The 14,225-nt window shown below is 36.4% G+C and overlaps 1 protein-coding gene across 1 annotated transcript; it reads left to right on the top strand.

Annotated features, from left to right (window-relative positions):
• Nucleotides 1-10,163: 10,163 nt before the first annotated feature.
• On the top strand, nucleotides 10,164-11,235 carry LOC106384401 (4-coumarate--CoA ligase 4-like; the record flags this gene model as incomplete). The annotated part of the gene is made up of 1 exon (XM_013824367.3): nucleotides 10,164-11,235. A coding segment is annotated over one exon (750 nt), but the record flags the coding sequence as incomplete, so codon positions are not given.
• Nucleotides 11,236-14,225: the final 2,990 nt, after the last annotated feature.

The raw sequence follows: 14,225 nt of genomic DNA, 5'->3' as shown, positions 1-14,225 counted from the left end.
TTTACGAGAGGTTATTTGAACACCCCAATAGGAGTTCTTAATATACATATTAAAAACTTTACGATAAGAACCCTCATTGGAAGTGCTCTTCTGTTAACCGAAAAAAACTTTGACTATTATAACAGATGTCCACAGTTTGAATGATCGTTAAAATAAAACTAATGCTATATCTTGAAGTTTTAGGTCAGGAAAAATCACGGACTTCAGCCCCAAACTTACTGATATTCTAAAAAAATATTAGCAACGAAATCCTTTTTAAAAAAAGTTGTTAAAAACTTTCTGATGAAATGTGACTGTTACAAAATCATCGAATTTCTTAGAAATTATTTGACATGCCTCTTCTAAACTCTTTATGATTATCCGTTTCCACAATGAAACCAAGTTATTGATGTCAATACAAGTAAATTATTAACTGGTTTTATGTATATAAATCCACTTTTGGGATGATTCTTGGACTCTGATGTTTATTCAGGACCGGGCCTGAAGCCATTCATATGAAACATTCTAATGGAGCCCCAACATTAAAAAAGTTCCCAATTTTTAAATTTATTTATTTATAAAATACATAAATAATGTTTAAACATAACATTCAATAGAAGAGGATACATGGTTTCAAGGCTTCGAGAAGTGGACCTCTAGTCTCGCATCTCTTATTTGCGGACGACTCCCTGGTTTTATGCAAAGCAACGATGGAAGAGGTACATAACCTTTCATGCATTCTTAACATTTACCAGCAAGGCTCAGGTCAAGAAATCAACTATACTAAGTCAGCTATATCCTTCAGGTACTCCTAGCCTTGTTCAAGATCAAATTGTGAAAAGACTTGGTATAGTCAAAATTGGGGGTTTTGGAAAATACTTAGGGTTACCAGAACAAATTGGAATAAAATAGGAAAGATGCATTTCAATTTATAACCCAGAGAATTAAAAACAAGCTTGAGAACTGGTACACTAAGTTTTTATCCCCTGCAGGTAAAGAGGTTTTACTCAAGGCAGTAATAACCGCTATCCCTACTTATACTATGTCTTGTTTCATGCTTCCTAAAACTATGATTCAAGAGATTACTAAAGCTATGAGAAAATTCTGGTGGGCAGTAAACAAGGACAAGTTTGGTATTCCATGGATATCATGGATAAGATTATTGCTTCGAGAAGAGAGGGAGGGCTAGGTTTAAAGGACATGATGGCATTTAACAAAGCACTCCTTGCGAAACAAGCATGGAGGTTAATTACTCAACCCTCTTACTTGCTTGCCCGTAAGTAAAATAAATTTCATGGAGGCTAGAAGTTACCCAACTTCAAGTCTTGCCTGGAGAAGCATTGTCCAAAACACAAGAACTGATACAGAGAGGAACAAGGTGGCTGGTTGGAGATGGCAAAAAAGTACGAGTTTGGAAGGATCATTGGCTCAATGATGCACATAATCCTTTTCCAACAGGTCTGGGATCCTCTCTATACCATGATTTACTTGTCAAGGATTTATTTATTGCAGGAACTAAGCTCTGGGATGTTCAAAAGATACAGAACCTGGTTCATCATCATGATGTATCCAGAATTTTAAATATTTGTCCCAGTTGGTTTGGTGCGCAAGATGTACTCTTCTGGTTTCCAAGTAAATCAGGACATTATACAGTTAAGACTGAATACCACATTCAAAGAGCAATGGACAAAGAGACTCAGCACAATCAGATTCCTCTTTCTTCTCAATATCAGCTACAACATAAACTCATATCTAAAGTGTGGAAGTTAAACCTTCCACCAAAGTTGAAAATTTTCTGGTGGAAGGTCCTTCATAACGGACTCCCTGTAGCTGACAATTTGAGAAAACGTGGAATTAATATCTATAGTTATTGTCAGGTCTGCGGTAAGGAAATTGAAACAGTTCAACACATGTTAATGCACTGTAGAGTGGCAAAAGAAATTAGGTCTCTGCTGCTGGAAGAATTACCTGAGTTCCCTCAGTCAGATATAGCTATTCTCCAGTTCTTCCAGTACTTGATAGATAGATCCACTGCTCATTCACAGGAAAAATTGTTTTTCTTTATAGGTTGGAGAATATAGAAGATGCGAAACAAGTTAGTCTTTGAAAATGAAAGGGATCATATTGTCAATACCGCCCATGCAGCAATATTGGATGATAGAGTTTGGGACAAAGCAATGCGACAAAACACCCTTAACTCACAGGTCATCCATCGTTCTCCTCAAATCTCTCTCAATGACATTCTCCAACATCATACATGCATGTATTGCATTGTAGAGGCATCATGGAAGTCACCAGTTGAGAAATCTGGAAGAGGGTGGTCCTTATTTAGCCAAGAAGGCACCCTTAGACTCCAAGGAAGCTCTGCAATTGATCCCACTATCTCGCCATTCATTGCTGAAGCGATGGCTTTGTTGTTAGCAGTCCAGCAACTACATGCGCTTGGTTATAAGGAAGTAATTCTTCTAGGCGATTGTATGAAACTGTTTAAGAACATGGATAGCTCAGTGCGACAAGGGATGAGCAATACGAAACAAGTTAGTGAGGCAAACTCTACCATCCATGACATTCTGTACTTGGCTAATAAAAGTGCTTTTACTTTCCATTATATCCCTAGAGGTCTTAGTCAGGTTGCTGATGTATTAGCTAGAAAGGCTAGGATTAATAATCAGGATTATGTAATTTCCTGGCCAACCTCATAAGCCATACTCTCTCTGTTTTATCTTTGCAATGAATGGTTTTGTTGACAAAAAAAAAATACATAAATAATGTTTTTATATTTAATATATTTATTATTTAAAAATAAATTATCTATATATTTACTTGTACATAAAAAAATTATTTATATTTTGAATTTATTTATATTTTGTTGTGTAGATTTTTTTCATATATATTTTAGTAACTATAAAAACAAGTTTATATTTCTTTTTGGAATGGGGCCCCCATTAAATCACTTCAGGCTCTGCGTTTAATAGTGTGCGTGAATTAGGTTGCGTTTTACCAGAGAATCGACAAAGTATTCTTCACCGACTGGCCATGCCTAAAGCTCCATCAGAGACGATATTGAGGAAGGACCTAAGAGCAAGACTAGCCAATGCACATAAGCTTAAAATGTGTAATCATACATGTAATTCTTATTTATCGTTATTTAAAACAAAGGAAACAAAACTTACAGGAAATAAATTGCTCTATTTTCTTTGTATTCATTGAACGAATAATGATTGTGTTTGAAATTGTTTCTACTTTCTTAAAGTTATATGATTTAACAAAATTAGGTAAGAGTGTTACAAAAAGGAGGAGGATAAGTTTGATGAAATTAACACGTTGACGTCAACTCAGTAACAAAATCTTTCACATAATGGTAGAATATAACACCAACAATTCCCAAAAGAGAAAAGCAAATTAAGTAACATCCATCCCACCAACAGAGGAAAAAACATCTTACAATATTGAACAAGAAGACCTAAATGCCAACGATAACAGAGAGAATGAAATCCACTAAACATGAATGAGGTCGTAAAATAGATCAATACTTTGGGTAGCAAATTGTTTAGAAATAATTTTAGATCATCTCAGGTAGAATCATGTTTCAAGGCGGCAATAAAATTCTTCATATAAACTTTTTGTTTAATAGGGGAAAAGCTACCTATCAAGTTTTGGATTGAAATACAAAATGATAAAAAAAAAATTATAAAACAAAAGTTACAAACTATACATGCACTACACTTTTTTTTGAAATGGAGCGAATATAGATAAGACGAATTAAAGTGTGTTAGTGGGAAATTGATTTATAATGAGTCTTAAAATTTTTAAGTCTAGTGTTATTGGTTTATAGATTCTCACATTCTCATTAAAATCTATTATTATTGGTTTGATGATTTTATAATTTTATACAAAATCATTTGTTATTCAAAAAGATTAGATTTTAATGATTCTACAAATCTATTAAAGTAAATATTATTAGGAGTTGAATTCTTAACATTTTAACTCACAAAATCCCGCTACTTCATCGCCTCAGGAAATTGCATCCCTGGTCAGTATTAAATGCTCCCCAGCTGCGATAGAAACTCTAGCAGCCCCTTTCTCCAGACTTGACATTCAAGAAGCTTTTTTCTCATTACCTAAGAGAAAGGCGCCTGGCCCTGATGGTTACCCGGGAGAATTCTTCAAAGCTCACTGGTCTACACTTGGTAATGATATGATTGATGGAGTTATGGAATTCCTCACCACGGGACGTCTCCTTCAGCAGTGGAACGCAACAATAATTTCTCTCGTACCAAAGAAGACAAATTCATCTAAAATCACGGAGTTCAGACCGATCTCTTGCTGCAATTCAGTCTACAAAGTCATATCTAAGCTACTAGCTAATAGGCTTAAGATGGTTCTGCCTCAGCTCATTTCAAATGCACAGTCTGCTTTCATCCCCGAGCGGTTGCTGGTGGAAAACGTGTTGCTGGCGACTGAACTAGTTAAAGGTTATAACTGGAAATCAATATCCAAACGGTGTATGCTTAAGGTGGATCTCAAAAAAGCCTTTGACACAGTCAACTGGGGGTTTATCATGAATACGTTGGAGGCTATGGAATTTCCACCGGCTTTCAGAAATCTGATCCATCAGTGTATATCAACTACTCGGTTCTCAGTGGCTATAAATGGGGAGCTGTGCGGGTATTTCAAAGGTACTAAAGGTCTTCGTCAAGGTGATCCTCTCTCACCCTACCTTTTTGTACTTTGCATAGAAGTGTTCTCTCAGCTCCTACGAGCTAAGTACACAGACGGCTCCATAGGCTACCACCCAAAAGCGTCCGACCCTGCAGTGTCTCACTTGGCATTCGCAGACGACATTATGGTATTTTTCGATGGGTCTAGGTCCTCTCTTCAGAATATTTCAGAGGTGTTTGATGCTTTTTCAAGATGGTCGGGTCTGACGATGAACAAAGAGAAAACAGAGCTTTATGCAGGGGGTTTGAACCAGTCTAAAACCTCTGACTTGACAAGTCTGGGTTTCACTCTTGGTTCCCTTCCTATCCGTTATCTCGGGTTGCCGCTGATGCATAGGAAGCTGCATATATCAGACTATAGACCTCTACTGGACAAGGTAGCGGGTTGTTTCACCAACTGGTCCGCTAGATCCCTTTCATATGCAGGGAGGAAGCAGCTTATCTCCTCTGTTATATATGGATCTATCAATTTTTGGGCTTCAGCTTTCATTCTCCCAAAGGGGTGCTTAGTACAGCTTCAAAGTCTTTGCTCCCGGTTTCTTTGGAGTGGTAGTATTACAGGTTCGGTCAATTACAAAGTCTCATGGACAACTATTTGCCTACCAAAAAATGAAGGTGGTTTGGGCTTGAGAGACTTTGGAAGGTGGAATAAGACTCTATGCCTCCGTCTAATCTGGCTGTTATATGCGGATAACAATTTCCTTTGGGCTCAATGGATTAAAAACTATAGAATTAAGGAAGGGAATGTATGGAGCTGTGATGTGGAGAAAGCTTCTTCTTGGACTTGGCGCTCTGTCTTGAACTTGAGATGTTTTGCTTCTCGCTACCTAAGAGCCAACTTGGGCACGGGTCTTTCTATCAGTTTTTGGTGGGACCAATGGACACCACTAGGCCAACTTATCAATCTCTTTGGGGTTACTGGTCCGAGGGAGCTTAATGTATCTCTCTTTGCCTCTGTGTCTGAAGCATGCAACAGCTCGGGATGGGCCCTTCCGGGTGCTCGTTCAACCGCCGCAGAACAGCTACAAGTCTACCTCACCACCATCCCTCTTCCCTCCGTTGAAAGTCCAAGTGACAATTACTTTTGGCTGGTGAATGATGTGCCATTTGAAAAATTTACAGCCAAATCCACTTGGGAAGACATGAGACAGCGTGCTTCTATTAAATCTTGGACAAGCCATGTCTGGTTCAAGGGTTCTGTGCCTAGACATTCTTTCTTGATGTGGCTTGTTCACCTTGATAGACTTCCTACAAGAGCTAGGCTTGCTAGTTGGGGTCTTAATACTCCTACTTCTTGCTGTCTTTGTGATGATTTTGTTAAATGCAGGGATCATCTTTTTCTAACCTGCTCTTGGAGCCAGGAACTGTGGCGTCTTACTCTCTCCAGACTAGGTGTCACGGTAGCAGGATTCTATACTTGGACAGCCTTCTCAGATTGGCTGGATATCAAAGATGCAACTACCACAAGGTATCTCAAACGCCTTGTGGCCCTTGCAACAATCTACTGCATCTGGTTTGAAAGAAATAAAAGGCTTCATGACAACATTTCCACTTCTCCTCGAACGATCTTCAAGCAATTGGATCGCTTTATCAGGGATGCCATTCTGTCAAAGAGAAATCGAAGGCAATATGGTACTCTGATGCAGGAGTGGCTTCGCTATGACTGAGCTGTAACCAGTTCTCTTAATAACTAGCATAACATTATAGGCTTTACCTTGTTTTACTTTTTTGCCAAGGTAAATCCTATTTGGATCTAAATCTTTTGTAATAAGTTACAAACCCGTTTCTATTAAATGGTAATTCACATTTTGGCAAAAAAAAAAAACTCACGAAACAATATTTTGAGAATACTACATGTTTTCCTTGAATTCTTAGAATCATTACATTACTTTATTTTAATAGATTTTTACAATATATAAAATTCTCTACGACTTTTTCCAAATTTAATAAATCTCTCAACTTTTAAAATCAACAAATTTTATAGAAATCTAAGTACTACTAACACCCCCTGGTAATTCCATTTGCGCAGTAGAATATATGCTCATGTTAGGTGAAGATTTGTTGCAATTACTATCCATAGAGTATAGACACTTGAATCAAATCAATTTGAAGTGCGTGTGTGTGTGTGAATCAGGTTATGTGTCACTGATTCCTTTCCTAAAGCTCCATTAGGGAAAATATTGAGGAAGGATCTAAGAGCATGATTATCCATGAAACTAAAGTGGGTTTCCTAATGATTATTTAATTAATTAAATGTACTTAAGTGGGTTTAAGGATTCTAGTTAAGAAACTGTTCGATTTTGTGCCTCCAATGGTAGTTTCTTAATTATGGGTTCTTAAAAAAAAATTTAAGATAAAATTTATTTATTAAATAAAACATAGTAAAAGAAAAAAATTTCAACATAGGATTTAAAATAAAAACATAGAAACAAAGATTACTAAAATAAACGAGAATAATTTGAAAGAAGCATCGGAGCTCAGTTGTTGTCTTCATCACATCCAAATTTACGTCATATATGTTTAACCAAATCAGATTTCAGTTGTTGATACATTTGTCTGTCACGAATTCTAATTCGGACATCCATGTATCTACGGTATTAATTACCTATCAGACTGTCCTAATCTAATACTAAAACAAGCTAACTCTAACCAGCATTCATCACAATCAACTACTATCCATACAAAAGCAAAAAAGAAAAAAGCAAGACAATTGAATCAAGTGAAGAGCAGTGCAGTGTATGTACCATCACCAGCTAGCTTGACAAGACTGGCACCCACGTTCTTGACTTTAGGAGCACCCCCGCTTTGGTCGATCACAACATTACCTCCCTGCAAAAGCAACATATCAGTAACAATTCAGACCAAACTGTTATCTTTGAAATAATAGGAAATGAAACAAGAAGACAAGAAGACACAACTTAAAAGGATTAACTTGAGATCTTTAGACATCAAACAGGAAGACAAGAAGAGTATGACTTTAATTAACCAAAAAAAATCAAAACTTTTAGCAAGTAGTCTCCTTTAAGAGAACACAAAACCTAGGGTCTTCCTGATTTTTGCAATCACACTCTGTTACCTGAACAAGGCTGAGTCTGATCGTCTAGGTTATCACTCGTAACACCGAGGGTCTTCCTAAGGTGGTGAAGATCAGGATGGCCACTGACAATGGAGACAACGCCAGACAAACTCACACGCTCGGACCTTGTGACATCAATCTCCTGTTCACAGTTCTTACATGTTAACAAAACAATCATAGACAAAAGCTTTATGTCTGAAGACAAAACAGTACCTGTAACGAAGGACAACCATTCTCAAGATACTCTAACCCATCATCATCTATCAACGTACAGTTCACCATATCTAAAACCTCAAGCTTCGACAAAACAGTACCTGAATCAAAACCAAAGTCAGACTATATGAAAATCTCTTGGTGATTGAGCAACGGAGAATACGAGAGAGGACAAAGATGGACATGACGGCGACTGAAGTGACGAGACGCTTCCCTTTGCGACGGAGAGGAGAATATGAGATAAGAAGGAGAGGCAATTGACTGGAGGAGAGACGATTGAACGGAGAAGAGACGATTGATCGGAGGTGACACCGATGGAACGGAGGAGAGGCGATTGAACTGAGGAGACACCGATTGACCTGAGGATACGCCGATTGAAAGGAGGTGACACTTTCGTTGAGAAATCCAATCGGCGTCCCGACATAAACCACAAGAAAACAAAAGAGAAGAGATGAGAAAGGAAAGAAAAGAAAAGAAAGAGAAAAAAAAAAAAATGAAAAATCACATATGCCGACACGTGTTTAAAGAAATCCATATACGAACGGTTACCAAAACACCGAATTAAGGATCGGTTACTCTAATTTCATTTTGTTTTGATTTAATTAAATACCCAATTTTCTTTAAAAACCCATCTTAGAAACCCCATTAATGGTGCTCTAAGAGCAGGACGGCTATCAAATGTATTGATGAACATAAGATTAAATGATCCAAAGTATATGTATCATGCATACATGTAACTTCTATTCGTTATTGTTTTTTGTCAAATTTTTTTATTCGTTGTTCAAAAACAAAGAAAGAAACTTGCAGAAAAATATTTGCTTTATTTTCTTTGTATTCATGTTATAAAACAAGTTGTATTTTTTTTTCTTTGAAATTTGTTTCGGTAAATTTGGTGGCAAAATGTTACCTTACTATAAAACGATATAATGCTTGATATATTTTCAGCAACTGCCCTAAAAAGCTCAATATAGCATTCACCCAAATTAATAAGCATCTTAAATTATTGGGTGAAAAATCAGGAATAAAATTGCATGAACTAGACATGATAAATGAGAGAGAGAACAGACTTGTAGATGCCACTGATCGTGAGATCATATATAGATCAAGAATTTTGAGTCAACAAAATGCATAGAAATAAGATAAGGTAAAGTTTTACAGATGGCTAGAAGGATACACCTAATCAAAATCGCCCAGGGAAAATTTGAGATTTTAATTGATAGTTGGTATGATTTGACACTTAAAAAGAGACTATATAATGACAGTTGATTATGCAGCTCATGTTGCACGTTCAAGTCCATATTATTTAATATACATGATAATGTCCTATGTACATGTTGAAATATTGCCATTTGACCCCTTTTTTTCTGAAACACAACTTTTTCATTAACTTAAAGATAGGTGGGAGCATTAAAGTCTTCCCCAACAACTACAGCATTCTTTGCTATCAAGTCTGCAAACTACATTTTGATCACGAGGGATCCAATAGAAAGAGAAATCATCACTGCAAGAGAAATCATCAAACCTGACGGACCGGCATTATTGAGTTATCATCTGCAGAGTTGCAAAACCTTGGAGAGTTTTTTAAACCCTTAAGCAAACAATACGTTTTGAAAAGAAGTCTTCTGTTGTGAAGTAGAAACCTCCACACAAGATGTTGTCCCGACAACAAGACACGCTTTTTCTTACAAAGAAGTTAGATCAAGAACCTTGTCAAGACATCATTTTTAGGTCTAAACTTCCGGATATCGTCATCCCAAATCAACTTCCTCTCACTGATTACGTCTTTCAGAGATTCTCCGGCAACGGCGATGGCGATTTCACCGCCACATGTCTCATCGACAGTGCCACCGGCCGTATCTTTACCTACGCCAATGTACAAATCAATTCACAGCGAGTCGCAGCCGGCATCCACAGGCTAGGGATCCGCCAACGTGACACCGTGATGCTCCTTCTACCGAATTCACCGGAGTTTGCTTTCTCCTTCCTTGCTGTGGCTTACCTCGGAGCCGTCACCACCACCGCCAATCCGTTATACACGCAGGCTGAGATCGCAAGACATGCATATTAGGGACAAAGGTACCACATCGGTAATTGAAAGAGATCTTTAGTAATATATAAGATAGATGGGTCACTCCATTTATCACCAATTGGTTTTAGGTTGGAAGCCCATCTAACTTAACAAGGCAAATGCCTCCGCCACGAAGATGATCATTACGAAGCAATGTTATGTCGATAAACTTATAAACTTGCAAAACGACGGCGTTTTGATAGTTTGCGTGGATGATGAAAACGGCACCGTTTCGTTAGCTGACGGTTGCGTTAGTTTCACGGAACTAACTCAAGCGGATGAAACAGAGCTTAGTAAACCGGAGATCTCGCCGGATGACACGGTTGCGATCCCGTACTCCTCCGGGACCACGGGGCTTCCAAAGGGCGTAATGATCACCCACAAGGGCTTAGTTACGAGCATCGCTCAGAAAGTCGACGGAGAAAACCCTAACCTCAACTTCACCGGAGATGACGTCATCATCTGTTTTCTTCCGATGTTTCATACTTACGCGTTCAACGCGTTGATTCTTTCGGCGATGAGGACGGGTGCGGCGGTCTTGATCGTGCCGAGGTTCGAGTTGAATCTGGTGATGGAGCTGATTCAGAGGTACAAAGTCACGGTGGTTCCGGTGGCTCCTCCGGTGGTTTTGGCGTTTGTTAAGTCTCAAGAAACTGAGAGATATGACCTGAGTTCCGTGAGGATGATGATTTCAGGCGCGGCTACGCTTAGGAAGGAGCTTGAAGAAGCCGTGCTCCTCAAGTTTCCCAATGCCATATTTGGTCAGGTTAGATTGGGTTACTTTCTTTACAAGTTAAGTTCCTCACTTTCACGGAAATTTAGTTACTTTCTTTACAAGTTAAAGTGCAAGAAATAGGAATATGATACTGAATAAAGTTAGCGGTGAGTAAATTTACTAGAAAAAAATGGATTTGATTGGATTATTTATAATTCGTTTTTGTACGTAGGACTTACCGTGGCATTTGTTGTCATCTTATTATAGTCAACTAAGCAGGAATAGTTAGCACGAAATTATAGTCAAGTGGAGTTTTTATGTATAGATACTCCAACAATGAGTGTGGTTGCCAGGTTGGTTTGTGAAGATTTTATTCTGATTGTCTTGTTGGTTTGATATAATATTTGTATAAAGATATTCATGAACTGTGAATTGTTTGATTTAAAAGAAAAGTTTATTTAAATAGAGATTTATTTTAAAACCGCGTACATCCAACAATGGCTCATCGTGTGAAACGTGTTACAATTAACTTAATTTTGTTGGTCTTTTTTACAAAATTGACTCAAAACTCAAAGTCAACCACAAAATTAATCTATATTTTTTTGGACATTTCATTTGATCTATTCATTCCACGAGTTCACGAAAATACCATTAATTTTTTTCTTTTCGAAAATGGTAATTTTACTCTCTCAACCTCATCATCTTCAAGTATTTACCAGATTGTCATTGCCATCAATACACCAACCACCATGAACAACCAATTTGAAGCTCTTAATGCACTTCAAATCGATTTTCACTTCTTTTTTTTCAATTCTTATGAACCAAAAACATCTCTTTCACTTTCTCTCCATATTCATCCAAAAAAACCTAAGATTTTGATTCTAAAATTTTTATGGTTCATATAGCCATTGAAGCTTACGATTCTTGGTGGGTCACTTTTGTTTGAGATTCTGGGTGCTTTCAGAAAACTTATGTGTGCTAAACAAGTTATCTCACGGGTTGAAACTATGAAATCAGTTTTTTTTTTTCCAAATATGTTCGCCCAAACGACTAACAGGTAAGTCTTCTAGCTGTAGACGACTTACATGGAAGTCTTCTGGTCAATGCAGAGGTTGGTTTTGCAATTGACTTTTAAATGTGTTTTTAGAAACGACTTACATGGAAGTCGTCCACCTTTGTTTGTTAAAAAAAAATTCGAGAAGGCTTCCATGTAATTCGTCTAAGGTAAACGGGTTAGTTTTGCATTTGGCCGGATTGTGTCAGAAATTTGACTTTTCCTGGACGACTTACCCATAAGTAGTCCAATAGAATATTAAAAAATCAATATTCTGTTATATCTACACGACTTCCATGTAATTCATCTAAGGTTAGTTTTGCAATTGAAAAATAAAACAAAATTTTATTTTTTTCTAGACGACTTACACGGAAGTGGTCCGTTAAACAACTTACACGAAAGTTGTCTGTTAGACGACTTACACGAAAGTCATCCATGATTTTATTCCGAGATTCTGGTCAAACCTTGCTTATCTTGGACAACTTCCATGTAAGTCGTCGGACGGACGACTTCCGTGTAAGACTTCCGTGTAAGTCGTCTGGAAAAAAAATAATTTTTTTTGTTTTATTTTTCAGTTGCAAAACTAACATGAGACGACTTACATGGAAGTCGCCTCAAATTTTTTTTTTAAACAAACAAAGATGGACGACTTCCATGTAAGTCGTCTAGGTTAAAAATCAATTGCAAAAGTAAATCAAGTGGACGACTTCCTAGAAGTTTACTAGACGACCTCCGTGGAAGTCGCATGCGTCAATGTTTAATAAGCTTTCATTTTTTCTAAAACTATAAAGACTTTTTAATATTTTTTTGTTAATTCATGCATATTAGTCGATATTTGAGCTCCTAAATGAAATTCATAACTTAATTGGTTTTAATTATGAGTTTACCGACATTCATGTGTATTAATGTTTCCAAAAGACTTCCATGGAAGTCTTCTACGTTAGTTTTTGTAAATTTATTAAGTAACTTTAAGATATGTTTATTTAATTTTAAAAAGTGTTAAATAACTTCAAGAATATCAAGTAACATGTTTTAATGTGTCTTCTTAGATCATAAGATATACTTTTTAACTTTCAAGAAATTTGAAATTTCAATTTTCACTTAAAATTTTGAGTTTCCTGCTTAAATTTTAATTTTTCCGCTTTAATTTGCCGTTTATATTTCAATTTCTCGCTTCAAATTTAAGTCTTCCGAGAAGACTTCCCATAAGACTTCTAATGAAAGTGTTCTATCTTTGAACTTATGTAATGGTTTATCTTTTGTGAATTTGACTAAGTTTTCTTGAGAATTCTTCTCCCTTAGTTGTAATAAATTTGATTAATTTTTTGTGTTATTATGTTTTGCTATTGAAGTTGTATCAATAAATTCAATTATGTCAATTAATCTTGGAAAGATAATATTGTGGAATATGAACATATTCACCAAATCGTTTTATTAATATCTCTTCAAATTTACAAAAAAAAAAAAAAAATCACAACTAAAGAAGTAGACATGCAAATCATAAAACAGACCACAAACAAAACTATTATAGATCATTCATCTACAAAGACAAGCTTGGACTCCACTTAATATGGAAGAAGACTCCGTTAGAAGGCTTCCAGGAAGTCTTCTAGCACTTTATATTTTAGAAGACTTTGGAAAACTTATGGGAAGTCTTTTCGGAAGTCTTCTAAAATATAATGCACTAGAAGACTTCCTCCCATAAGTCTTCCAAAATCTGTTTCAGATCTGAAAAACATGAATATCAAACCCAGATCTGAAAAACATGCATATCAAAAAACGTTCAAATGGCTTAAAACAGAGAAAATGAGTGGAAGATTATATAGATATATTTTTATAGAACACACAACGTATCCACTGAGAACCATCTGGTTAAAAATCTGCAACAAAAAAATAGATTAGTGAGAAGGACGTGAGACAAAAATGAAAAATTAATATAAAGTTTGGTGTTTTCAAGTCAAAGAGATTAGAGCGGCTTTGGAGAGTTTTAGTTTGGAAAAAAAGTAAGAACTTTATGCAACAGAAAATTATTAAATGAAGAAAAATCAGACATAAAAACTTATCAAAACGCTCAGATCTTTTATGAAAGTGAAACATGTGAGAAGTCTTCGAGTACATTATATTTTAGAAGACTTTGGAAGACTTATGGGAAGTCTTCTCAGAATTCTTCTAAACTATAATGTGCTAGAAGACTTCCAGGACTAGAGCATTATATTTTAGAAGACTTCCGAGAAGACTTCCCATAAGTCTTCCAAATCTGCTCCAGATCTGAAAATCAGGTATATCAAACTCAGATCTGAAAAACCTGTATATCAAAAAACGTTCAAATGATTTAAAAACAGAGAAAATGAGTGAAATATTAGATAAATCTACCTTTAAATGAACGGAAGATGAGAACA

The sequence above is a fragment of the Brassica napus genome, chromosome C3 (assembly GCF_020379485.1).
Source record: "Brassica napus cultivar Da-Ae chromosome C3, Da-Ae, whole genome shotgun sequence".
Classification (NCBI taxonomy): domain Eukaryota; kingdom Viridiplantae; phylum Streptophyta; class Magnoliopsida; order Brassicales; family Brassicaceae; genus Brassica; species Brassica napus.
The sequence above is the reverse complement of the archived record's forward strand: the minus strand, read 5'-3'. Positions and strand labels throughout refer to the sequence as shown.